The sequence below is a fragment of the Telopea speciosissima genome, chromosome 3 (genome assembly GCF_018873765.1).
Source record: "Telopea speciosissima isolate NSW1024214 ecotype Mountain lineage chromosome 3, Tspe_v1, whole genome shotgun sequence".
NCBI classification, from domain to species: domain Eukaryota; kingdom Viridiplantae; phylum Streptophyta; class Magnoliopsida; order Proteales; family Proteaceae; genus Telopea; species Telopea speciosissima.
The window spans coordinates 68,422,966-68,450,087 of NC_057918.1; the positions used below are offsets into that span (position 1 = coordinate 68,422,966).

The window sequence follows — 27,122 nt, forward strand, 5'->3', positions numbered from 1 at the left end:
AGATATCTGTGATATATGATATACTTATAGGGGGTGTCTGAAATTTTCCCTAAGTTGTAAATAGGACTTAGTGACGAGATAGACATTCACCATTCTCTCTCTGTCTCTCCCGTCTCCTTTCTCTTCTTCTTCTTTCTTCCTCCTTGTGAGGACTGGTTATCGTTTTCTCTGACGCTAGAGGATACACCTGTGCACATGTCATATCATCCCCAACACAGGCGGATAAAGTGAGGGATCCAAGTTTAACAGCATGAGAAACAAGAACCATCCCTTCCACCCGTTGTTTACATATCGTAAGTGTTATCCTTTCTATGAGAAAAGGGGTTTAAACAGAATGTTTCAGGAGATGCCTGATTAAGAGACACAACATGTGAAGCAAAATGTTTACTTTTAAACTATTTGATAGAGTATGTTCTATAGATTTTCCAACTCAAAGGGGTTTCACCCCATCATATCATCTTCCCAGAAACAAATTCTAACCTGGGCTCCATTTGATATTTGACCCACTTGTTAACATTGGGTCTAGGGCTTTTCATGGACACCCAAAAAATCACTCTATCTGCTAGAGACCTCAATCCTAACCTGTAACCAATACTTGTATTTAGTAACTGCATATCATAAGAATTGTTGCTCTAACTGAAAATCTCCATCCCCTTTGGCAAGAAGATAAAAGGATATTTCCTATGCCTTAGAGGTGAAGAGATGTAAAAATTCAGTCGTTTTTATCCAGTATTTGGACAATTGGTTTGTCTACTGACATCAATATCTGAATGTTTGATTTTGTTAAATTTAGCATGATCTTACAGGTTGTTCTCTCTTTCTCTCTCTCTCACAGTCTGCGATTGTGGCTTTTGAGGTTCCTACATTTCTTAGAATGGGAGAAGTTCCGGATTTGTTCTCATTGTGTATGGAAGCAGCTACAAAAGAAATAATTCATGGTAAACTTTGACCATTTTTCTGGACTCAAAACCCATCCCCATTCCCTTATTTGCTACTCTGGATGCCTACACATGGAAAAAACTTTCATTTTTTCTTGTATAGATTATTAAATTTAAGATATGGTAAATATTTTAAATGTTAATGAACTCTCTCTGCATGATCTTATTCAGGAGATCATCTTCTGCAGAACATATCGGAACTTCCACAAGACTTGTTTGACTGCTTACTGATGCGCTTACCACCATTGGCATTGCATAAGTTGCAAGAGATGTCAGTAAATTTGCAGTCCTATTCAATTTTTTTTTATAGGTCCTACTCTATTCTATTCTAAGGGGGAGGGAAGGTGTGAACCAGGAGGCTTGAACCCAAGACCTCCTGGTTGCAATGGGTTTTTTACGCACCACAAGTTACCAAGTGCGGTAGGCACTTGTTCACATCCTATTCAAATTGACATTCCTCAAAAACCCATATTTTATTTGTTTACTTACATCTACTTCATACTTGCGCCATAATGTAGAGAAAATTTTTCCTGCTTATATGCTCTGCTTCCATGTTGCAAATTTGTGTGATATAAATATACTACACTGCTGTGAAGCTACAGAATGTAATTCTCTTTAAACGTATATACTTTTGGCAGATTGAATGCTTTCCCTTTCACATGAATATTATGGTTCATTATACTTGAATGGCAATTGAAGCTCTGGGAAAAAATTAAAAACAAATAATTCAAACAATTGCTGTTGTAAATTTAAAGTAGAAAAAAAAAAAAAAGAAAAGCAAAGAAATTATTTTCTTACTGAATGGACTTGTTACTCAAATACATGGTGCATTCTCTATGTTTCTGGTTCTGCCCCTTTTGATCTTAGCTGAGTCCTCCCCACCCCAATTTCAAGTTTGCACTTTATTTTCTGTCACAAATCTTGAGAAGAAAAGGAAAAACCAGAGAAGAAACGATAGAAGAAGAAGAGATGGGGAAGAAAAGAAGAGAACACGATGCACTGAGTTCCTCTCCCACAGTTTTTATAATAATAACCAATTACATCAAAATAGGAAACTCATTCCTTGTCAACCAAGAAACTAACCCTAACAAGGAAAAGAACATAAAATGGTGGAAAAACAAACTAAGAAACCAAGATAGGGACAATCCCCCTATTCATGATAAATTACCCAAACTACCCTTGTACCACCATGGCACAGGGGCCCATTCGCAACATTTTCTATCTTTGCTAGTTTTCTTTATTATATTTCACACCTCTTTTCTTCTCATGTTATCCAAGTTTTCTCAGTTCCAAATTTTCTCAGTCACCTGATTTCTTTGCTATTATGTTTTAAAAAATGCCCGAAGTTACTCTTTGAAGCTTGTGTTGAGGTCAAGCTCGAGGAGAAGGCATCAGGAACAGCATTAGGAGCTTAAATTTGTTGAGCCGTTACCTCATACCAGAATGCTTGCCTTATGTCTGGGGCCTGGGGTTCCTAGAAATATTAAGAAAGGTTAGATTCTTGCAAATTGATGAAATGTAGTTCTCAACCACAATCTGGCACAAGCTGGGCCCAAATGTTTTCTTTTGGGTACGTCCTTGGACATGTATACAGATTGATTCATTAGGTATTGTGTAGCAAACACATGTACATTCTGCAAGGAGATGGAAGAGATTGTGCATCACTTTCTTATTCATTGCAATTTCGTGGGCTTTCTTCTGCAGATTCATTAACCTTTTTAGACATTTGGGTTCTGCTGTTTCCTTGTAGACTTATAGTAAGAGGTTTGGAGTGCAAACTTAGAGCTAGAGATTGATCTAATAACTTATCCTCCCCCTTCAAATATGTTGGGACTGTAGGCTATGGAAAGGAAAGGAATGATGAGAGGTGTTTTGAGGGTAGATACAGCTCTTTGGACTTGGTGGAAAGATGGCAAAGAGCATTAGCAGCTCACTCAGTTTCTGTGCTTAAAGAATTTTAATGTAGTCCTAGATTGGTTAGGGGACCAACTAGGAGCCAGTAAATGAGGATCTGTTATGAACAGGTAAATTGGCTAGTTCAAAAATAGTTTTTTTTTTTTTGGTGAAATTCGGGGCTAGGGTTTGGATCGATTATTCCTAGTGTAGGGAATGAAATTCGATTCAGGTATGGTGTGTTTCTGATGGTTGGAATGGTCTGTGAAGAATTTGGGTAATGGGTTGATCTCTAGAAATAGGTGGGATGTTGTGGTTTGAATGGGGTAATGGGAAAACAGCTTGGTTCGATTATTCCAATTGGGTAGGAGAATACTCGATCCAATTATGTGAAGGTGTTGTGAGCTGAATAATTTGTTAAGAATTTTGGGAGATGGGATGGTTTCAAGAGATGGGTCGGAAAATTAGGGTTTTGGGGTGGTTTGGAGGATTTGGAGAAGAATGGGTATTGATGGGATGATTCTAACTTACCCTTGTTGCAAGGGCAGCTCAGTTGGTTAGAGGGTCTTGAATAATTCTTGAGTCTTGATTTTGAAAATTAAAGGAGATCTTCAAAGAACTTGAAGGAGAGCTTCAAAAGAACCACCCAGGCTTCACACCACAAGGTGTCAATCGGATCAAACACCGATCCCACCATCCTTGATCGAACAGAAGACAAAAATCTTCAATGTAGAAGAAGAGCAGCAAAAACTTTCATTAATATCAAAATTCGTGTTCAATGCTTGCCCACCTTAAAACCTTATATAAAAGACTCAAAAATAGATTCCTACTCTAAAAAGGGAAGCCCTAACCCAATCCTTAACCTATTAGGTAACTTAAACTGATTAGGAAACTGAAATAGACTCAAAATAGAGTCCTAATCCAGTCCCACTAAACACTTAAAAGAAAACTATCAAAATCACTTAAATTGAACCATTGGTTGAACCGGTTCAATTTATAAAGAAAAACACCAAAATAAAACTAAGTATGGAACTAAAACAACTAATCCCGTATGCAATTTAATTACCCATATTTTAGCCCCATAAAAGTGGCCTATTACATAGAAAACCCATGGGATTAAAGGGCCAACATGTATAGAACCCAACCCTAGACTTATTCCTGAGGAAAGGAGTCCAGTTTGGTGATTCTCTTGGTAGGCATTGGACTCTAGATTTTCTTTACTACAGTTTTTCTTCAGACTATAATTACTTATCCCTTGGGTCCCCATCCCCAAGAGAAGACATTGAAAGTGGTAAATCTTATGTGAGGAAATAAATTTATTATATTACTTAAATTTGTGCATCTAATCAGTCTGTCTGATTTACTAATTTCTCTAGAGTTTTCATTTACCTTTTCTTTTCTTTCCTGAAATAAATGGAACATGAGGCATAACCCACAAGAATCTGTAATTCCACAGGCTTTAATTCATTCTATCACCTTTTAGATTATCAACCACTGATGGAAGAGGATGTTCACATATTGCTCTTTTTTAGCAGCTGTGGGTTTTCTCCCTTCCCCTTTGGAGCTTCTGCTGAGGTAAAGTTTTGCAGCTCTTGTGCTTAAATGTAGATTTCCTTGGAAGTCTGTCGCCATTACTCAGGCTTAATGGAGAGAGAGGAATCGTGGGATTGTGACGATCTTTGAAGGGTCTAGATCTCATTCGGATGCTTTTATCAGGAATATTCTTTATCTGTTGATGATGTGGCCTTTGCTTTTCCAAGAATTCAAAGGTGTTATAGTGTCTCATCAAAGCCTCCAGTGTCGAGTTGTCACAAGTAGGTTTATTAGTCATACCTAGACAGCCAAGACAATATTTATTTCCTCGGGCAGATTGTATCTTTGGTCGGAAAAGGGATTGGATATGGCTCATCGTACTATGACTTTACCAGAAGATCAAGTCGAAATTCAAATGCTCACCGTAACTGGTCATAGGCTGCCTGCCAAGTGAGGGGTCAATATATGGATCTGGTTCCGGATGGTATGTATCTGGGTAGGTCCAAGGATTGTAGGTGCAGTGGGTAGAAGTAGGTGGGCAACTACTTTCGTTGCCTCTTTCGTGAATATCTATTCTTTCCATTTATGAACTGACAGGGGCTGGTGCTTTTTACCTGAATAACTTGAACCCCCTCTAAATGTGTACTCATATAAACCCCTGAGATCTTTTATAAGGGTTTGATGCTCCTCAATGAAGATCCCCAGAATAATAGCTTTCTTGTGGAACCCAATACAACAACAACAACAAACTCACCCTTTTCCCAACTTAATAGGGTCGGCTACATGGATCCAATCAAACAAAAAAGGTAAAAACTGAAAAATGAAAGTGAGGAATGGGAAATGAGATGAGAAGTGAAAACGAAAACCAGCAAGTCAGGAGAATCTCAGCTAAATAGGGTCTGCTACATGGATCCTTGCCCTCCAATATGTCCTATCCGAGGTCATACATGGCACGAGACCCAGACTATGCATGTCTTTTCTCACAACTTCTCCTATGGTCATTTTAGGCCTGCCCCTCGCTCTTTTAGCTCCTTCAATCGGAATCATATCACTCCTTACTGGGGCGTCCCTAGGCCTCCGATGAACATGACCAAACCACCTTAAACGACTCTCTCGGAGCTTGTCATTGATCGGTGCAACTCCCAAGTCAGCTCTAATACGGTCATTCTTTACTGTATCCATCCTTGTTTTTCCACACATCCATCTTAACATCCGCATCTCTGCCACACAAAGCTTCTCGATATGACACTTCTTAACTACCCAACATTCTGCTCCATACATCATAGCCGGTCGAACAACAGTAAACAGTTCTATAAAACTTCCTTTAAGCTTTAAAGGAATATGTCGATCACACAACACTCCGGACGCACCTCTCCACTTCATCCATCCCACTTTAATTCTCTGTGAGACATCATCTTTTATGCCACCTTTATTTATGATTGAACCCAAATATCTAAAATAGTTACTTTTCGGTATCTATCTTTCCTCGTTTCGCACCGTGCCGGTATCCATCATAGTGTGACTAAAATTACATATCAAATACTCCGTCTTTGATCTACCCAATAAGCATGTAAAATATTGCTAGCACGACCTTGGATCCATGCCAACTTGATCATGGCATTCTCATATCTCTAATGTCTCAAGTTTCCCATGAATGAAACCATTATCACTGTTGTTGGTGAACTTGATTTGAGGAAGTTGCTACTTATAGTAAATTCCAGGAAAGGATAATCCATGAGTAGTTGATAGTTAAGCTGGTTTATTCCTATTTCTTGCCCTCCTCATTCTTTGTTTCTTGTAAAATCTTGTTTTTTATTAGTCATAATAATAATAAGAGAGAAGAGAAGGGTGTCATGTAAATATGTAGACATAATACAATCATAAATAGGGAGAAAATGAAGAACAATAATTAAGGCATATGAACTTTAAATATAGTAGAGAAGAGAAGGGTGTCATGTAAATATGTGGACATAATTCAAGATGTGTATGATGGTGTGCAGAAATTAACGCCAAGTTTGAGTTATGGAGATCAATCCTTGGAATCAAAAGTTCTTAAGATAAGTAGACAAAGACGGAGTATATGATGTGTAACTTTAGCCTCACTAGGACGGTTAAGGAGGTGGTGAATATTGATGAGGGGAAATTCCTCAAAGTGATTATTTTAGATAACTGGGCTCTATCATAAATAAAGAAAGCGATATGCGATATAGAGGATGATGTTGCCCAGAGAATTAAAATAGGATGGATGAAGTGGAAAGGTGTGTCTGAAGTGTTGTGTGATAAGGGTATTCCTTTAAAGCTTAAAGGAAAATTTTATAGGACTGCCATGACCGGCTATGATGTATGATGCAGAATGTTGGACAGTTAAGAAGTGTAATATGAATAAACTAAGTGTAGCAGAGATGAGGATGCTGAGATGGATACACTAGGAAGGATAAAGTAAGTAATGACAATATTAGAGCCAAGTTGGGAGTAGCTCCGATACATGATAAGCTACGAGAAAGTCGTTTGAGGTGGCATGGCCATGATCAACAGAGGCCTTGGGATGCTCCAGTTTGGAGGAATGATTTGATTTAGATTGAAGGAACTAAAAGAGCCAGGGGCAGGCCTAAAATAACCCTAAGTGAAGTGGTGAGGAAAGACATGCATAGCTTAGGTCTTGTATCTTGTATGACTTCGAATAGAGCTGATTAGAGAGTAAAGATCCATGTAGCCGACCCCATTTAGTTGAGATAAGGCTATGTTGTTGTTTTTGAACTTTGAAGTTGTCATTGTCTGACCACAATATAGAATTTACTGCTCTTGTTAAAGGCTAAAGCTGCTCTATGAACTTTTTTTTTAAAAAAAAAATTAATAAAATAAGTGCTGCTCTGTTAATTTAAAAAAAAAAAAAAATAAGTGCTGCTCTATGAACTACTATGTGTATTACTGTAACTTAATATATTTATTAATGGAACTTAGTATATTTTTTTCTGTGATTAGGCCATTTAAACACTCCAGTGGCTATAACAATATAAATGGTATCAGTAGTGATGGGAGAAAACGTGGAAGGTATGTATTAATTGGATGCTTTCAGTTATGTGAGATCAGTGTCGTTGGCCCTTTGCATTCGGACACTACTCTTACTATGGCTGTCATGATTATAGATATGGTGACTTTGACGCAGCATGGAAAATGTTATTCAAATCACGGTGGCCTGAGGGCGTGAGGCAGATCCAACCTGTTGACTTGTTGAGAAAAGAAGGCATAGGAAACTTTGAACCAATGAACAGTACTGGCGATTGGCGACAGACGTACTGGGAAGCACATCTTCAAAAGTATGCCTATTTATTAAGCTGAGCATGTTAGATTGTTGCCTTTGATATTATTGATTTAGATTTTCCTTTTAAATTAGATTTGAATAATTTATTTAGAACATATGACATATCATCTAATTTGAAGAACAGTTGCCTAGAAAATGCAGCAGAGATTGCATTCCTCCCATCTTTTGATGGACCTATTGGTGAAATTACCATTCCAGGTAAAACTATACTTGTGTATCAAGCGTTTTCTTGTGTTATAATGTTATATAATGATCTTGTCTTGTTGCTGATTTTGATTATTCATCTTTCTTTCCGTGTATCGATTATGTTATTTCCTTGTTATTATTTCTTTAAGCATGATCAAGTTGGAACATGGAAGCTTGGCATAATAGTTATATGAATGTTTAAAAAAAAAAAGAGGAAACAGGCTGGCCTCATTTTGTTTGTCATGACCTTTCATGATGCCCTTGTCAAGCTTAATGTGTGCAAAGGTATGATGGTTTTAATATTGGTTGAGTAGGTCTGTCATAATTTTCATAATTTCTTTTAACAAGCCAATCCTTGACTGTAGGATTATGTTCTGTATGCCAAGTTTTGCGAACGATTTCTAGATTCCAGAATTAATTTGGTGTAGAATCCTTCATAAAAAACTTCTCTCTGCTTTGGTTTATCATTCTTCTTGATACCAATAGTAAGAAGTTGCAAGAGGGAGAAAACAGCCCTCTGCTTTAGTTTATCGTTCTTCTTGATACCAATAGAAAGAAGTTGCAAGAGGGAGAAAACAGATGCGGCGAAGAAATAAAAAAAGAAAGAGTAAATTACTCCCCTCTCCCCTCGATTATGCCCGAATGACAAGCCCCACCTAATGTAGTCCTAGAATAGAAATTAATCCCACTAGGAACCAAGTAGAACCAAGCTTAGGGTAAGCCTGCTGTTTAGGGCTGATTAGGGGCTGTTTTAGGGCAAAATTAGGGTTTACGATGGGAATTTGGGAATGGGGTTTATAGGGTTTTAATCTGCAGGTTTAGAGGGTCATTATGGTATAAAAATATCTGGATTTGAACAAGTTTTAATTTCCTGCAGAAATTAGGGTTAGGTTTCGGGTTTCGTAAATAAGGTAAACAACTAAAATTATGGTCTAAAGTAGGATTTAGGGGCAGGGGTTAAGGTCGACTGTTAGAGGGGCTAGGGGAAGATTCGGTTGCAATATGGAAGGTTTCTGATGGCTGAATGTGTCCCAGCAGAAAATTAGGGTTTTTAGGGTTCAATGGAGAAGAGGGATCTTAGGGTTTGGCTGGACAGAATGGGCAGCAGCTAGGGTCAGTGGAGATGGTGATGAGGGAAAGTTATGGTCCAAATCTGATCAGATTCCAATGGAGGAGCAGATCTGAATCAGAGTTTAGAGTCTTCTAGGGTTTATGAAAATAGGACAGAAGAGAAAAGGAATTGATTGGGGAAGGGAAGAAAGGATAAACAGAAAATAATAAATTCAAACTCACTCTCGAATCCTCTAACAGCAGTTTGAATGGTTGAAGGATGAAGCCACCTTCGAAGAAAGATCCTCCCAGCCGTCACGGCGTAAGGAGTCAACCGGATTCCACTAGTCCCTTTCCACCTTGATAGAACCACAAGGATGCACACTCAACGAGCAAAACTCAACAGAGCAGGGTAGCAGCTATGGCAGCAAACAAAAAGCTTTTCATTAATCAAATTCGTGTTCAAGGCTTTGCCCCTTACAACCTTATATAAAAGACTCAAAAATAGACTTTTACTCTAAAAGGAAAGCCCTAACCCAATTCCTAACCTATTAGGTAACTTAAACTGACTAGGAAACTAAAATAGACTCAAAATAGAGTCCTAATGACTTAAAAACAACTTAAACTACTTAAAATAAAGAAGATTCCCTACTAGCCAATAGGATATAAGAACCTCTTAGCCAATAGGATCACTTCACTTAAATTAGACCAATTGAACCAATTGGATGCAACCAATTTAAACCGGTTCAATCTAAAAATAGGAAAATAAACTAAGTATTGGGCTAATCCCGTATGCAACCTATATGCCCCTAGTTTAGGCTCATTAAAGTGGCCTAATACATAAAAACCCTTGGGAACAAAGGCCCAACATGTATATAACCCAACCCTAGGCCTATTTCTAAAGAAATAAGCCCTATTTGGTGATCATTCTGCATCACCACCCCTGCATATTGAGTAATAGCTCTCCCCTCCCCTGAAATCAAAAGATTCTATCAACCGTACGCATTCAGTGAAAAATCGCTGTTAAGTGTTAGAAATAGACTATATTACCCTCTGAGAATAATACCCGCATCTCTAGCCTCATCTTGCCCAAATCGTTTCCCAAAACCTGCAGGTTTTTTCAAACCCAAAACAGCTTACGTCCAAAATTACAGAAAAAAGAAGTTAAAGAGGATTCGGAGGACATCATTTCAACCATAAGTTCCCAAAGATTTCTTCTGTAAGCTCAGAACAGAGGGAGAAAAATGACAAGAAAAAAAGCAATATTTAAGATTCAGCAGAGATGAAGGAACCAGAAGGAGAAATGACAAAAAAGATGCAATTTTTTGAGATTCAAGAGGAGAGAATCATGGTTTTTACCTCTATCAACAGAGGAATCTGAGCAGATTCATCAGAATCCCAAGTCAAAACATGCAAGAGGTTGACTGAATCCAAATTCCTCTTCACCGAATTGGGTTTGAAACCTGTTAAGAGATATGTAACACGATAGGGGGAGTCCCCCTATCGTGGTTTCCTTTATTAGTTTATGTCTTTAATTGTTAGTTTCCTAGTCTTAGTAAGTTTCTTGTTTTAGGCTTTAGGCTTAATTTGGTAAGAGTTATATTCCTTTTGTAATTCTGTTTTGGTTTAATATAAATATATGTTGGCTGGTACGGTAGAATACAGATTCTATCGCACAACCCTTTTCTCCCATTGTTCTCTCTTCTTCTCCATCTCATTCTCTCTTCTCTCTTCTCTTTTCTAGGCACTGGTTACAGGTTCTGGGATTCTTTACATGGTATCAGAGCAATAACCAGTTGCCGGTTTGAGAGTCGTTTTTAGATTCATTTGGTTTCAATGAAGATTCTTGTATGATGAAGCATGTGCCTATCGATTTGCTGCTGCTGTTGCTATTGAGAGTGATCAAGTATTTCTACTGTTCCTGAACAAGGGTTTCGTATATTGAGACGATTGAAAATATACTACTATCGTTTGTAGACTGAAGGTTGTTCTGCTGCTAGGTTCTGCTAAGTGTTTCTTCGATCTGATTCGATAGCAACACCACTAATCTTGTTGCTAAGTGTTTCAATATGTGCTATGGTTGAATTGATTTGCTAATTTTGAATCGATTTTGCTGCCATACTTTTGCTGCTTCGTGCTTGGATGGAGAATTTGTGGGTTACCGTCTAGGGGTTTTTGGAATCGAGCTTGCATCTGGAAAGGTATTGGTTCTCGATAGCGAGGCTGTCGGTTGTGGTTGAAGATAGTTATTTCCCTGCTTGCGTCTCTTGAAGGATAAAGATGTGGTTGCTTCTAAATCCCTTTTCGATTTGCTTCTGGTCTTGCTGGAATTGCGATTAAGATTGGTTGTTGTGTGCTTCAATTGGTTGTTGTTTGCTTGGATTCTTGGTTCGATTTGACCTACCAGAGCCTTTTGAAGTGATATTGGTATGATCAATTCCCAGGTTCCGCCTCTGGTTCAAGCTGAAGATGGGAGACCACTGCTATTCTTCGATTTTCAGGTTTTCTATTACGAATGGGTTTCTTTCTTTGAGTTTGTTTTCTTGCCATTTGTTTGCTTTGGTGGTTGCGTGACTGTCAAGGAGAAGAAGACAGTCACGTTACCTTCTTGTCTCCTGTCCATATCTTTTTTTTAAGTTAGTTTTCCTCTTTTGCCCCTCACTTCTTTACTTATCTCCTTATGTCCATATTTTACCATGCCTTCCAAGTATGTCCCCCATCTATAAATACTAATTCCTTCATTTGACGCTCCACTATTTGGTTAATTACAGCTATGAGATTCCTTTTTTTTTCAACTTTGAGTTATTGACCATTTTGCCATTCCCCTATTTATCTACTCAAGAGCCACTTGAAAATTCTGGTTAATTACCAGATTGCCACTACTTCCTTGTATTTGTGTTTTACCTATCTTGGGTGGATCAATAGTTGGATTTTAAGCTTGGGATTATATTGGGATTGATAGATTAATTACAAATTTGCCATTATCTTGCTTGGGTGGACCCCAGATTGCATTGGTTTGAGATTTTAGTTATTATCGTGAGGGGTGTTTCTTTTATTGGCGATTATATGTAGCTGCTCTTGATTGAAGATTAATTTATTGGGATCTTATTTGCTGGTGGTCTTGCTTATAAGATTTGTTGAGATGTTATTGATCGTTCTCTGTTCACGTGTAATGCTACACGTAAGGGGGAGATTGAAGATGTTTACTATCTGTGAAGGTGTCTACTGCAAGCAATTTTATCTGAGACTTTTTTTGTAGTTCGGGACTCAAGAGTGAGTCTGATTGTTGTTGGAGTGCCTTCCTCGAGATGGACTTTTGTGTAGCCTTGGAGCTGCATTTTTGTGGACTTTTGTGTAGCCACTGGAGCTGCACTTTTACAGGCTTTTGTGTAGTCATCAGAGCTGCACTTTTATGGGATTTTGTGTCACCATTGGAGTTGCACTTTTGTTTGTCTTTGTTGGAGCAGGTCACTACTTGCATTTTATTGCCTTCATTGGGAAGGACGTTTGGTGTAGCTGTTGAGTGCTGCATTTTGTTGACTTCCTTGGGAAGAGCTTTTGGTGTTGGCGTGTTGCTGTTGTTGATTGGATTTGTTTGGACTGCTATTGTTGATGGATTTATTGATTGGAGTGCTGCTTTGAGCTCGCTGGCATCTATGGCTACATGTGTTCAAGCCTGGTGCTGCCTTTCATTTTTTATCTTGTTGGTCCAAGCTGGAGCTTTCTTCTGATATGTGTATACTCCAGCTTGAGGGGGAGTGTTAAGAGATATGTAACATGATAGGGGGAGTCCCCCTATCGTGGTTTCCTTTATTAGTTTATGTCTTTAATTGTTAGTTTCCTAGTCTAAGTAAGTTTCTTGTTTTAGGCTTTAGGCTTAATTAGGTAAGAGTTATATTCCTTTTGTAATTCTGTTTTGGTTTAATATAAATATATGTTGGCTGGTACGGTAGAATACAGATTCTATCGCACAACCCTTTTCTCCCATTGTTCTCTCTTCTTCTCCATCTCGTTCTCTCTTCTCTCTTCTCTTTTCTAGGCACTGGTTACAGGTTCTGGGATTCTTTACAAAACCCTAAGAAGCGAAGAAATTACAAAAAATAGGAGGAGGAATGAGCAGTGATTGTGGTTCTGAGAAGGGTTCATTACCCCTTCATCTCTTCCTCCAACATAGATTGTAGTTCTGAGAAAGGTTCAATGAGGATATGGGAAAAATCCTGAATCGCCGATCCCAAAACCTCTGAGTTTCCCAATCTCTTATGCTCTCACTGTTTCGTTCTCTTTCTTCTTCAAACGAAGAAGAAACCTGCTGTCCGAAAACCTTTCTTGCTTTTGAAAACCAGAGAAACTGATCTCAAACCCCTTTGTATCAGTCTCTCTTTCTTTCTCTCCCTCCCTCTCTGTGTTTTTTGGAAGAAAACTGAACGAAGAAGATGGAAGAAGAATCGAGAAATGGGGAAGAAGATGGTGCTGTGACTGCTGTCCCCTGGCTCAGGTATAATATTGGAATATCACATACATAAGGGCATTTTGGGGTTTAATTGAATATATTAAGGGTGATGTCATCACTTAACAGCGTTTTTTCATGGAATGGGTACGGATGATATAATCTTTTGATTTCATGGGAGGGAAGAGCTATTACTCAATATGCAGGGGTGGGGCTTGTCATTTGGGCATAATCGTGGGGAGGGGGGAGTAATTTACTCAAAAAGAAAAGAAAGACCAAAGGGAAAACTTGGAAACCTAAAAGCCAAAATGTATTTCAATACTTCTCAATAATGGATATATTTTTGTGGAGACATCAAAACTCTAAACTAGTACAGTCAGTTTGACTGTGAACTGCTCAAAATCCAGAACAGGTGAGTGAACTCTCTCTTGCTGATAATTAGATATGAAGTAGAGATTGCTTTGCAAAGTTGTAAATAAGTAAAGACCTTTTACATTGCCAATAGAACATGGTGGTTATTATCAGGAGTCCTCCAGACAGTTTTCTTTTTCCCTCCATCAAAACTTCATTTACTTTAGGATCCCATCCCCAATCTCATGTCTCCAAGTCGAACAGTTTCACCAAGCTGAAAGTATCACAGATGTCAGTTTAATAGATATTTTTCTTTTTCTGTATCTAATGGAGAGGAGATTGAGAAGTTGGTTTGTCAGAAACTTGTTTCCTCTCTTTGATGTGAACGAAGCCAGGAAACAGAGGTTGCACTAGTATGGTTTGTTTGCACATTTTTCCATCGAGAGGAAACAAGATTGCTGCTGTAGGTTCCTCAATGAGCAGATGAGAAGTTTGTATAGTTTGTATCAAGAAATTGGGTTACCATAATCTTGTTTCCTCAATGAGCTTTTCTTTGTGTATTTTCCTGATCACATAGAGAATGTGGTATTTGTAAATTCACATGCCATTGGCTCTGGCAATTAATACTAGGTGGAGGTGCTTTCCCTCTTGATGACGTGTGCTTTGCTAGAGGGTGACTCTTGCAATGTGATGTGGAAACATCCTAGAGAAGAATTCCTCTGGTTTGATTGTTCATTATAAACCATTGGATCAGTTTTTGTGTTCAGAAGCAGTGTGTGACAGGTAATTGGTTATTTTCGTCATTTTTCTTAGGTTCTAATTTCGGATGGTCAAAACTTTTTTTATTTTGGGTGATGTTGGAGTCATTTGAAAGTTAATTGAGTTACACATCCACCAAGACCAAGATCATGCAATTTTGAGTTGTATCGGGAGAATAATGATCACTTCATTGATTGGGTGTCAATCTTTGGTGGGATTTCTGTTTTACAAAGTCTAATTGGATTAGGAGTTTTACTTAAAGAGTATATTCTCTTAAATAAGTCTTCTATTTGTTTAGGAAAGGGGTTAAGCATTCATTGGAGGTGCTAACTTGTAATTAGAGCCATATCAGGAATTTTAGTTGGAACCAAAAGTCAAATTCATGTAGGTGCATAGGGGTCTGTTGTTACGTATAAAGAGGCTTGTAAGTTGTAATCAGCATAGTTTGACTGGAATGTTTTAGTTTTTGTTTATGGTTCCAACTGTTTGATGGTCAAACCCTTGTTTTGTTCATGGTGAACAAGCTTCTTATCTCTTTCTCTTTCTTCTTCCATTGGCTATACTGTTCTGTTATAGTCCTGGACTCCTAGTGGGGCCAATTTCCCAGAGGTTTTGTAAATTTTCCTGCATCACAGTACCATATGTTGAAGAAAAAAATAACAAGAAGGTTCATTTGTAAAAATTGCCAAATTTGGGTTTAATGCTTTGATGAATGTGTCTCGTTTTCTTGGGCATCAAAGCAATTAACGTTTAGCAATGTAGTTAAGACATTAAATTCTAGTCAACCTCTTAGTCATTTCATACATCTTCTTATTAAGATATTAGTCTAGCATTCTTGATTGCTGGTGAACCTTTTGCTATGCTTTTGAGTTAGTAAACTAAGATCCTTTTCTGTTTATATGTTGTTGCCTTCATTATGTGGCATTTTGTCTGTCATTTTTTTTTTCTTTAATGCATTTGTGTACGGAGAGAGAAAATAAAAGACCTAAGAGGATTAAAGATAATGAATTTAGAAATGCTTTATTATATCATTTTATCATTTGTTATAATTTTCTATACCTTTGCTGAAATATTATTTGTGGAGAAGGGTTCTCTGAACATGAGGCGTAAGATAAGGCTACTAACATGGGATTTTTTTATTCATTTTTTGGAGGTGTGAGAAAATATAATAAAAATTTCAAATGTGTAGGCGTTTCCTACGCCTCATGTTCAAAGAGACTTTTCCCATTATTTGTATAGGGCGTACCCAGTGCACAAGGCTCCCGCCACTGCAGGGTCTGGGGAGGGACATAATGTATGCAGCCTTACCCCCGCTTCGCAGAGAGGCTGTTTTCCGACTCAAACCCGCAGCCACTAGGTCCCAATGGAGCAACTTTACCGTTGGACCGCCTGCCCTCATAATATTATTTGTATGTATGTCTTTATTTAAGGGTGCATCTTGTTTTAACTAAAGTGGTGAACTGAAAAGTTGTGACTTTGTTTCTTTGTTCCTTGTCTTATTCCCAAATGTTTTTTAATTTGGGTGTAAAAAAGGGTTTTCAAATTAATTTGAAAGTGACTTATCGTTATGTCATCCTCAAGAGCTGCCATTGTCTTGCATGTTTTTTGTGTACACATGTGAAATGGCAGAATTTTACCTTCATTGAGCAAAGAAGTGTGTTATACTAAAAAGGCAAAAAAGTAAGGTTACAGCTTCTTTTTCACCAACTTTGCTTACAACAAGATTTTTCCTTTATGTAATGATATTGCTATCTTTTGTTGCCTGGGAAATGCCTATCCGTGAACTGGTGACAACTGGCCTGGAAGAGGCAGATAACTTGCCTAGCAGCCTCAACAATACTGATGAGGGGATGGATAAATTAGCAAATCAAAATTTCAAATGGAACTTAAATGTATCCCAGTGACCTTTCCTTTATAATTATCTGCTTTGTTTTTTCCCTTTTGTGCATTAACCTTCTCTCTTGCCCCACTAGTTTTGTCCCCCTCTATATCATTCTTTTTGCTCTATGTAAATTCTCACTATTTATCCAAAAACAATGTTCTTTGTCTAACTCATACATCTTTAGTTCTATATTTTTCTTCATATGGTTTTTAGTTGTGCTAGGTTAACGGAAACTTTTTGGTAATCTTTTTGACTTTGGTGCAGAAACTGTTTTGAAGTGTATTGGTTATGAGGCTTGTAATGATTATACAGCTTCTGCCCAGTCAAAATTATCTTACCATTGCCAACAATTTGGGCATTTTGCCAGGTACCATATTATTAGAAGTTTTTGGTGATGAGTTTTGCTTGGTTATGCTTGCTTGAGCCTTTTGGTCATATATAGTTCTGTATTGGTGGGCGTCGCTTCTGTTTGTGTCCATGTCAATGAATCAAAATTCATAAAAAGAAATTAGTTTTCTATATAACGTTAATTTATAGCAACCTAGTGTTCCATTTGAAAATACGAAACGAATGAAATGCGATTTAGATGACGAAGCATGTTAATTAAATTGAACTGATTTACTTTTATGATTTTATTTGATACTTAATTTAGAGTAGTGTAACTCTGCTGGGCCTGGGTTGGGAAATTGATAAATTTTGAATCAAATCGAGTCTGAGCCTGGTCCTATTTGGTTCAAAGTCGAGCTGAAATTGCACCCCATAATTCCTGATGTGGAAGTGTGGGATTTAAAGTGTCGGTTTATTATATATACCATTTATCATGCTAGTACATTTTCAATTCTTGCCACATTATTGAATTGTTTTGAGCTGCAGTATTACAATATTCTTCTTTACTCTGTGCAGAAGCCTGAGACTTCAAAATGTGCTATGCATTGCAGAAACATGCGTAAGTATTAATTCTTTCATTAGGTCAATGAGTAGGTTCCTAAGGAAAATGGTTGGAAAGTATATTTCTTAGATAGACAACAAAGAAGTTATTATAGGGGGAGTAGGGTAACTTGGGGACCCTGATTATGTTGATGAAAGACAAGTTGAAGGAGAAGCTTCAAAGTAAAGAAATTCTGCCTTACTGCTTTGGTAGATTCAGTTGATAATAGTCAATTACATTCCAGACCAAGTGGACTTAATCTAGGGTTGTCAACCAGATGGATTCAAGCCGGATCACCCGATCTGATCCAATATTCCACTGGATTGCTCACTAACTGATCCAAATCCAAATCCAGTAAGGACTCAAATATCCAATCCTATCCAATTACATGATTTGTTACTGTTTTCTCTTTCTTTTTTAAAGGGTCTACAATATTATATATAATTTTGACAAAATTAAACGATGTCTCAAAACTAGATTAAGCCCTTTTCCCCTTAAAAAATTCATTTATAATCCTATTTAAAACCCTACATAATCTTTATATATGCAAAATCCTTATTGAATTTTATCATTATCGGATCTGATATGATCTATTTACTTATTGGATATTTTGATCACTTTGCAACAGTTCATATTGGATCAGATCAAGCCCTTTTCGGATTGGATTTGGATCCAAATGAAATCCTATCTGAATCCGATCCATGGACAGCATGGTTTTAGATATTGTTATCAGATTGTCTGTATCTGCAGATTCGTATCGGTATCGTCCGTGACCGATACCGATACGTATCATTGGGATCAGCCAAATATGTGTGTTTTTTTTATGGCCCATTTGGATCGATACCATCCGATATGTATTGGTCGTGACCGATACCATGAACTAAAACCATGATTGACAGCCCTACTTAATGCAGAATGTATTAAAGACTGGAGCTAAACTTATTAAACCCTAAGTCCCATTAAACCTGTTAAAGTATATCGAGCTGTGAGAATCCAACCTTAGTGACAATGGAGCTAAACTTATCAAACCATTTCGTGGGGATTGTTTCAACCCATAAATTGCCTTACGAAGCTTGCAAACTTTGGGTAGAATTCTCCCCCTGAGCAACATACCCTGGAGGTTGCTCCATGTAAACCTCCTCCTGAAGATCACCATAGAGAAAGGCATTTTTGATATCCATCTGATATAAGGGCCAGTCAAAATTAACCACCAGAGAAATAAGAATACGAATCGTATTCAGTTGGGCAACATGCGAGAAAGTCTCGAAGTAATCAACACCATATGTCTGAGTATAGCCGTTAGCAACCAATCGGGCCTTAAGCCGCTCAACAGAACCATCAGGATTATATTTGAGAGTATAAACCCATCGACACTTGACAAGATCCTTGCCAGGAGGTACTTAAACCAGAGTCCAAGTCTTTCGAGATAACAACACATCCATTGCTGTCCATTGCTGCCTTCTAGCTAGGGTGAGGTAACGCCTCACGATGGGTCTGAGGAACAAAGTTAGTAGATAAAGCAGAAGTAAGAGGGTGATAGCAGGATGGAAGATGAGAAATTGAGACATTTTTCAATGGGATAAACAATTAAAGACTGGTGGGATTTCTGAGTACATGTGTGGGTACCTTTACGAACAGCAACTCGTAAGTCGATGGAGACATCAACATCAAAATCAGATGGAGGGGCTGGAGGAATGACATCGGCAATAGTGGATGGCAGCTCTGGAGAACAGGAATCAGAAGGTGATGGATCAGGTCCAACGAGGGCCGGCTCAGCAGTAGTAGGGGATGGTAAGACAGGTGGTCTACGGCGGCGACGATGATAGACGTGAACAGGCGGAGATGATGGGATGGGTATGGGTATAGGTAAAGGTGGACCTAAAAAGTTGTCAGGGGTCACAGTAGATTGCATATGAGCAGAAAAATAAAGTCTATTTTCAAAGAATGTGATGTCAGCACTGACATATTGTTTATTTGAAACCGGATCAAAACATTTGTATCCTTTTTGGGTTCTAGAGTAACCTAGAAAAATACATTATACCGAGGAGATAATTTATCAACCACAGGGTGAAGAATGTGAACAAAACACACGTAGCCAAACACACGTGGTGAGGAAGGAAACAAAGAACTATCAGGATAAAGAAGAGACACAAGAATTTTATTGTTTAAAACAAATGATGGCATACGATTAATAAGGTAACAAGCAGTGAGGGCAGCATCACAACAAAACCGTTTGGGACATTCGTGTGCACCATAATGGACGGGCTACTTCCAGAAAGTGCCTATTTTTACATTCGGCCACTCCCTTTGGTTGTGGAGTGTACGAGCAACTAGTTTGGTGGATAATACCATGAGTAAGATAGAAATCAGAAATATCAGATTGGGTGTATTCAAGAGCATTATCAGAACGAAAAATTTTAATGGACATATCAAACTGGTTTTATTTCCTGATAAAAATTTCTGAACACAGTAATAAATTGAGTCCGGTCCTTCAACAGGTAAACCCAAGTGGAATGAGAGTAATCGTCCACAAAACTGACAAAATAAGAAATTCCTAATCTATTACAAACACGACTCGGACCCCAAATGTCAGAATGCACTAAAGAAAACAAAGAACTTTTAGGTTTAGTACGTCCAGGAAAGGAGGCGTGGTGATGTTTGCCCAGGTCACAGGCTTCACATTCAAGATGAGATGTAGACTTGCCACTAGGAACCATTAACTGAAGTTTTGGTAGAGAAGGGTGACCAAGGCGTAAATGCCATTGCATGGGAGAGGGTATGGTAGTAGAAGTAGCTGCAGTAGGTCTTGTGCCATCCAAGTAATACAGACCATCGCACTTAAGCCCGCCACCAATCGTCTTCCTTGTCTGAAGGTCCTGAAAAACACAATAAGAAGGATAGAATGTTACAGAACAATTAAGGGATTTAGTAAGTTGACTAATAGATAAATGACTTAGAGGTAATTTAGGAACATGAAGAACATGAGAGAGGGTCATGGAGGATGTAGGAGAAACATCTCCATGACCAGTTACCTGAGTTGATGACCCATCAACAAGGATAACATTAGAAGAAGTTTGATTCATTGAAGAAAACAGGTGTGACTTACTAGTCATATGATAGGAGGCACCAGAATCAATAAGCCAGAAGGTAGAAGAAGGGTAAAAGACTGAGTTACCTTTAGACACTATGGTGGCGCCGTGGCGGTAAAGGTGGAGGCAGAATTAGCTTCAAGTTGTTGGAGGCGTTTAACCAGCTGGTTGTAATCGTCACGGGACACAGTAGATGAGGTATCCGATGTAGAACACTGAGTAATATCAGAGGTAGGTTTCTCAGTAGAAGTGTCAGTCATGGCGGCATTGGCGAGTTCATTTGCTTATTCTGGTTTACCATGTTTGGCCCTATAGGTATCCACAATATGATTTGGTTTCCCACAATAAGAGCATTGGCGGGAAGACTTGTCAAAAGACTGATAATTGGTACCTCTTCCACTAGTTCCCTAGCCACGGCCCCTGGTTTGGCCATGACCACGACTAGCAACAAAAGCTGAATTGGCTTTGAGATGAGGATCGGACTTGGATGGATTAGCCAAACGATTGATGCGAGAGAAAACTTCATTGAGAGAAGGAACCTTCTCCCCTGTGAGTAGTTGTTAGAGATTCAATCGAGCTGTGAGCATCTCGATTAGAATATTCTTAATTCTAATCGAGATTCCTAGCTTTGGTGTCCTTGTAATTAGATTAGGTTCCTAAGTCTTAGTCCTAGTTACATTATGTTTTTATTTTCCATCTCTTATGATTCCTAGTTGTTATAGGAATTATTGGTTGTAAGTTTAACCTATAAATAAAGCTATGGGACAGGGGGCTGATCAATTCGATCATCAGTTTTCTCTCCTGTCCCTCTTCTCCATTCTCGATCTCCATCTCCTCTCTTCACTCTTTCGGTTCTGGTGTTCTAGGGCTCTGCCCTGTTACAAAACCCTAACCCTAATTTGACCAAAAACCCTATTTTTGGCATACCTGATTACTGTTCATAGCAGATCCTGGTTGTTTGGCTCCTAGTTTGACTTTTCAAGTTTGGGACTACATTAAGAATAGAAGAAGAGAGAAGAAATCGCAGGGAAGAGGAGAGAGGGAAGAAGATATGAGGGAGAAGGAGATATGGTCACACGACCTTGTTCGTACCAATCTGGTAACAAAACATTCATTCATTCAAATCTATTATTCCAATCGTTGGTTACACATCTATTTATAATACCTAAAAAATAAAGACTCCTAATTATTTCCTGAAACTTAGACCAATAAAAATAGGAACTCAATAAAATTCAAATTGGAAATTTCCCTAATAGCTACCCAAAATAAAAGATTACATATATTTCCCAAACAAAATAAATCCTAAATATCCTATTGAACCAGAACAAGGTTGGGACCTGGTTTATCTTGGTTTGGGTTCTCAAATGGATTCGGGTCGATCCATGCGAGTGCACCTGCATCATTTTTTTTTTTTTTTCTAGATGAAAACAGAAGGGAAAACCTTAATAAGCTAAGAAGAATACATAGTGTTTAGCTTGCGCATAGGACGCAAGGTTTAGTGCAACAGCTAAACAGAAATTGTCTTTGAACGTAGAAAAGGTGATATCAAGGGACCTGTTACTCATATGCATTAAGTCCTTAATAGAGTACCAAGGCCATGGATAGTTAGTAGGAGATGGAAGAACATCAGTGATCATTTGGTTAGAGCACCATATTTCCTTGATCTTCAACCCCATACGGGCTGCATGATCTAGACCAGTTTTGATACTGTACAATTCTGGTTCCAAGACCGTAGAGGACGTAATATACCCTGCAGCTAATAACAAAAACCTTCCATCCATCAAAAAAATATACGACCAGCCTGCCAGTCTTACTCCTGGGATCTGGATTCCTGCACACATTAAAATAGGATATTTAAGCGAAGGAATTGGATTCCAATAAACCATTGTGCATAGAGCCTCAGGATCCTTAAATACAATATTGGGAGAACAAGGAAGGGGATGTAAATTTAAATCTGCTATCCATCGCGAAACCTGGTTTAGAACCCATGTGGCATTTGGTTTCTCAGAGCCAAACACAACCTTGTTTCTAGCAGTCCATATAAAATAGCAAGTAATTATAAAAACCTTAAAAAACCAAATGGTTGAGGCCTTATCTAACTGACGTGAAGATAAAAAATCAAAGCAAAATCCTCTCAGGGAATCATGGGCCAGAAATTCAGTACGCAATCCTAGAGGTCCTACCACCCAAATATGTTTGACCCAATCGCATGAAAGGAATAGATGCCAGTAGGATTCAGTACAATTTCCACAAAAGGCACAAGAGGGATCGACCTGGAGCCATTTGGAAATGGATGCCTTGACCAGGAGTCCTGCATGTATCATATGCCAGAAGAAAATTTTAAATTTTGGGTGAATCTTAAGTTTCCAAAAGAAATTCCACCAAGAGGAAAAACAAAAAGTAGGGGTAACAGGGGAGGAGAGGAGAGTAGAGAGTTAGCAGCAAGTTTAGTACTGAATTTGCCATCTTTGGCCAGAATACACCACCATCTGTCATCAATATTAGTGAAATTCAAATTAAAATTCAGGGGGGACAGGTGTGCAGGTAGTAAGGCAGTAATAGAATTGGAAATACGACCTTCCTCCAATCTAATCTGGGCTATGGTAGTCCCCTTGTCCTTGACAGATAGATTAGAAGTAACATATTGAGGAAGTTTTTCTTTTTAAACAATCCCTTAAAATTTTGTCAAAATGAGCAACAAGTTTTTAGGGGCTTTCCTTTTGGAAAAATGAATGGAGAGAGTAATGTGACATGGAAGCAGTTAATACTCCTGGTGTCATAGCCATGTTATGCTTTTTAGGTTTGCAGTCTTAGTTTCTTACAACATATTTGAATAATGTATTTCACTGAGAAAGGTAAAGTTTTAATTATCGAATGTACAATTTTTTTTCTCCAGAGATGCTTTATGTGGCATTATATTTGTATATACCACACGATCTTATGCATCTCTGACTATTCTACAATTAGCAGGAGTTATTAAGGGGAAGCAAGCTGCAAAGCATGGTTTTGCGGGGGATTAAATCTGAAGAACACGTAAGCTTACATCTTCCTCCTTGTACTTTGTCATGTTTAGGTAACTGGAAACTTGAAATTCTATCATATACGAAAGTGCAAGGATTAAATTATTAATATTGATGTAGTCTTAGTCAGCCAAAGTTAAGAGGCATATTGTGAATATTTATACAAATGACCAGAAAGAAAAAAAGGTTTTTTCTTCCCCTTATGGAAATTTATTAATAGAGAAGAGAAAGAGAAACAGGAAAAATAAAAATTGCACCCAACACCAGCGCATTGCCGACAAAGAAGTTCGCACCCCCCCCCAATCCTTCCCCCCCAAAAAAAAATCCGAGACATCTTGATGCAGTTAATGTAGGATGCAGGGATTTATGTCTTTGAGTAATTTTATAATTTTTTTCATTTGAATAAGTTGTTGGTGATTGGGAGATTGAGTCCAAGCTAGAGTCAAATTCTGTTTTAGTTTTGGATAAGGATTAGGTTTGTATTAAGTCTTTACGTACATGATGTAACAAAGGATTGAGAAGATTGGAATGAAAATTTTGAGTTGATACTGTTGGCTGCCAAGAGCTGTGGTGCGCAAACCTCTCTCGTTTCAGGTATGACTCCTCTTTTTACAGTTCAGTTCTTTGTTTCTTTCCTCCTCCTTTCATCCTTCTTTTATCCTATTGCTGTTACTACTACCGTTACCCTGTTTCTAGATAGCAATTGCAGCCCTAGATATTGTGTTCGAACTCCCTCAATACCGACCCAATCAACCTTGGTTTTGGTAGTTAACTCACCATCTTTAGGCGATCCAAACACCAGGTGCATGTCCCCCAAATCCTCCTCTGCAGTGATAGCGAAACTAGCAACCAGACCTGGTTCCAATTGTTCCACCAAGTTCCGATTTCAGGAAATTTATTCAACAACAACAACAAACTCAGCCTTATCCCAACTTAATGGGGTTGGCTACATGGATCCAAACAAAAAAAAGTAGGGAAGACTGAGGTCTAAACAAAAAAAGGAAATGAAGAGATGGGAAAAGAGGGATGGGGGATGAGATGAGAAATGAAAAATGGTAAATGACACATGGAAGATTGAAAGTAAAAGAAAAATGAAAGCTGAAAGGTGAAAAATGAAAGTAAGAGGAAAGAGGCACAGCCCAGCACGTCAAGAGAATCTCAGCTAAATGGGGTCCGCTACATTGCTGCCTAATTGATGGTTGGAATCTATAGATCCGTAAGTTAGGGACTTCATTCCAAATCTCACCGGGAATGAGCTTGATTTGGGTGAGTTCTCATCTGAATCAGAAGCTATTCTACTTCCCTCACCATTTATAATGTATCCAATGTGTCTTACACTCTTACCATATAGTAGAAGGTTGTTAATGGTATTGTGGTATGTTATCACACCAACAATATCGCGTACATTATACTTCCAATACCTTTGGCACTAAATAAATGTATACCTGCGTAACCTGCCAGAAATGTAAAGTCTCCAATTGACTTGTCAGACCATACTGTAAGATACATATCCATAAATTCTTCAAGTCCCTGAACAACTTGGAGTTGGGCCTTCTTTTCACACTATTATGGATATGAAAATAATGGGAAAATTGGCATTCAATTGTCAATTGCTTCTATCGGAAATAGGATTTTTCTGAATTGATAGGAGAAGTGACTTCCTTTTTTCTTGAGTTTTCTTCAACTAGTTGACAATATATCATCCATGTTTGACATAAAATGATGTAGTTCAAAGAAAAAGAAGGCCAGCAGCAAACCAGGCCATCAAACTGGACCAAGAATGGATTAATAGGCTTAGTTGGAGTGCCCACTGGGTTTCCATAGACTTTATATCTTTGGGTTTACTATTATAATGGGCCAATTCTATAAGGCCAAATAGTGGGGATTTAAGTCATATATGAGATTAAGTAGTTGGTTTATATTGCTGGTGATTAGAATATCACATTATTTGGTATTAGAGGCATGGATAGATGGCAAACAGAGTCGGCAGTTGCTGAATTCTACTTCCTTTTGAAGGATGATCACGCAGATCTGATTCAGTGTCACTACCAATGTGAAAACCGCAACAAATTTAAACTTTGGAACTTGTGTGATTTCAGGTTCCAATTTTGTGGCCATGGTTGCTTCGATGCTATGGGCTGCATCTGTCGAGGATATGGATCAATCCCTCGACACACCTATGGAGGATTCTAGGGAGTCTTCCCAACTTGCCCTTCTGGAGTCAGAGGACCTCGATGGAACCCCGCACTTGAGCTACCTGTGTCTGATCTGCTACCTGGACAGCATGCAGAACCTCTCCATCAATTAAACCCATTATAAGTATGATTACTTGTACTTTATAATGTATTGTATGACCAATTAGAGTTTATAGGGGTAGTTTGGTAATTTACCTCTATGGGACCCACATCCCCAGTGGGGAATCCTATTTCCAGTAATTACCCGTACTTAGATTACCCCTGATGTCATATGACATCATTTTATAATTAGAATAACCTAATTAATAACTAATTTTAACTAAAATCGGATTTAAGAATTAATTTCTAAAAACAGATTTTTACTTTTTAAAACAAACAATACTTAACTAAACCACTATATATATATAACAACCCATTTATACTATTCACAAATCATAAGAACAAGAAGGGCAAAACCGATCCAGCCTTAGGAGAGCCTAGGGGAGAAATAGAAGAGGAGGAGAAAAGAGAAGAAGAAGAGGAAATTGGGAGCTCTCATCTTAGGGCTTTGATTCTATACCTGATCTTGGAGCTTTTAAGCCTTCTTTGGAGTCCTTGCTGCCCAAGATTAAGCTGCCATTACCTCTTCTTGTTGCTGCATTCAGGTAGGTCATAAAAACCTGTTGTATCCATCTTCTTCTCATTGTTTCTCCAATTCTAATAGACATTAGGAGGAAATCTGCCATTAAACCTTAGCTTATATAGGTTTAATTGACCAATGACCCATCTCTAACCTCTTAATTTGGACCTAACAATGGTTCAGACCTGAAATTAGACTACCAATTTCATGTTGTTCATCAAATTGCAGCTGAAACCATTAAGTTTATTAAACCCTAGATTGGAAATTGGGGTTAATTTCTTAAAACCCCCAAATTAATTATAATTTTTATAATTAAACAATTATGTGTTGACCCACCTTAGAATAGTGTTAAACTTGAAATTGGTGGCCTGCATGTGAAGATCCATGCACCAGGGCCAAAAACCTCAATTCTGGCCAGGCAGTCGGATGGAGTTGCAAGCCTAGGGGCGGTCGTCCGGCTCTCTGAGAGTCTGCATCCGGCTGCCTATTTTGGTGCATTTGTGACCTGGACCCTTAGGGCTTGACATTGGACCAAACACAAAACCTAATTTTTGCGATTTGTCTGATATACAGGGCTGTATACCCTGTTTTTTGTCTGTCTTGCTTGGACCTCTGGAGGGTTATTGACTTAGGCTAGTCTGCAATATCAGGTAAGGGAATTTGACTTAATTTATGTGTGTTTGTTGTCTTAATTACTACTTGTTCAGTATGCCATGCCATGCATCATTATTACTGTTCAGATCATGTAGTTTTCTAGCTTTAATTCTTTGCACTAGACTGCATGTGAATTAGGTTGCATTGGCATACTGCATTGCATTGATATTACTTGATACTGTACAATTGATGTTAATGATGCACTGTTACTTTACAATTGATCTATACATACATGTGCCATCATGACTAGACTGCA

The 27,122-nt window shown here is 38.2% G+C and overlaps 1 protein-coding gene across 2 annotated transcripts in view; it reads left to right on the forward strand.

The window, feature by feature from the left end:
- The first annotated feature begins 792 nt into the window (after positions 1-792).
- The window catches only part of LOC122656844, a 31,658-nt gene continuing 5,328 nt past the window's right edge, over positions 793-27,122 (forward strand). Inside the window, exons 1-8 of one of the 2 annotated variants that reach the window (XM_043851509.1) lie at positions 793-938; positions 1,110-1,209; positions 7,347-7,415; positions 7,511-7,681; positions 7,811-7,884; positions 16,626-16,728; positions 17,265-17,307; positions 23,346-23,411. In XM_043851509.1, the coding sequence (XP_043707444.1) occupies positions 875-938; positions 1,110-1,209; positions 7,347-7,415; positions 7,511-7,681; positions 7,811-7,884; positions 16,626-16,728; positions 17,265-17,307; positions 23,346-23,411 (690 nt within the window). In that variant the 5' untranslated portion in view covers positions 793-874. The remainder of the gene's footprint in view (positions 939-1,109; positions 1,210-7,346; positions 7,416-7,510; positions 7,682-7,810; positions 7,885-16,625; positions 16,729-17,264; positions 17,308-23,345; positions 23,412-27,122) is intronic. The other variant, XM_043851510.1, reaches the window with a different exon arrangement.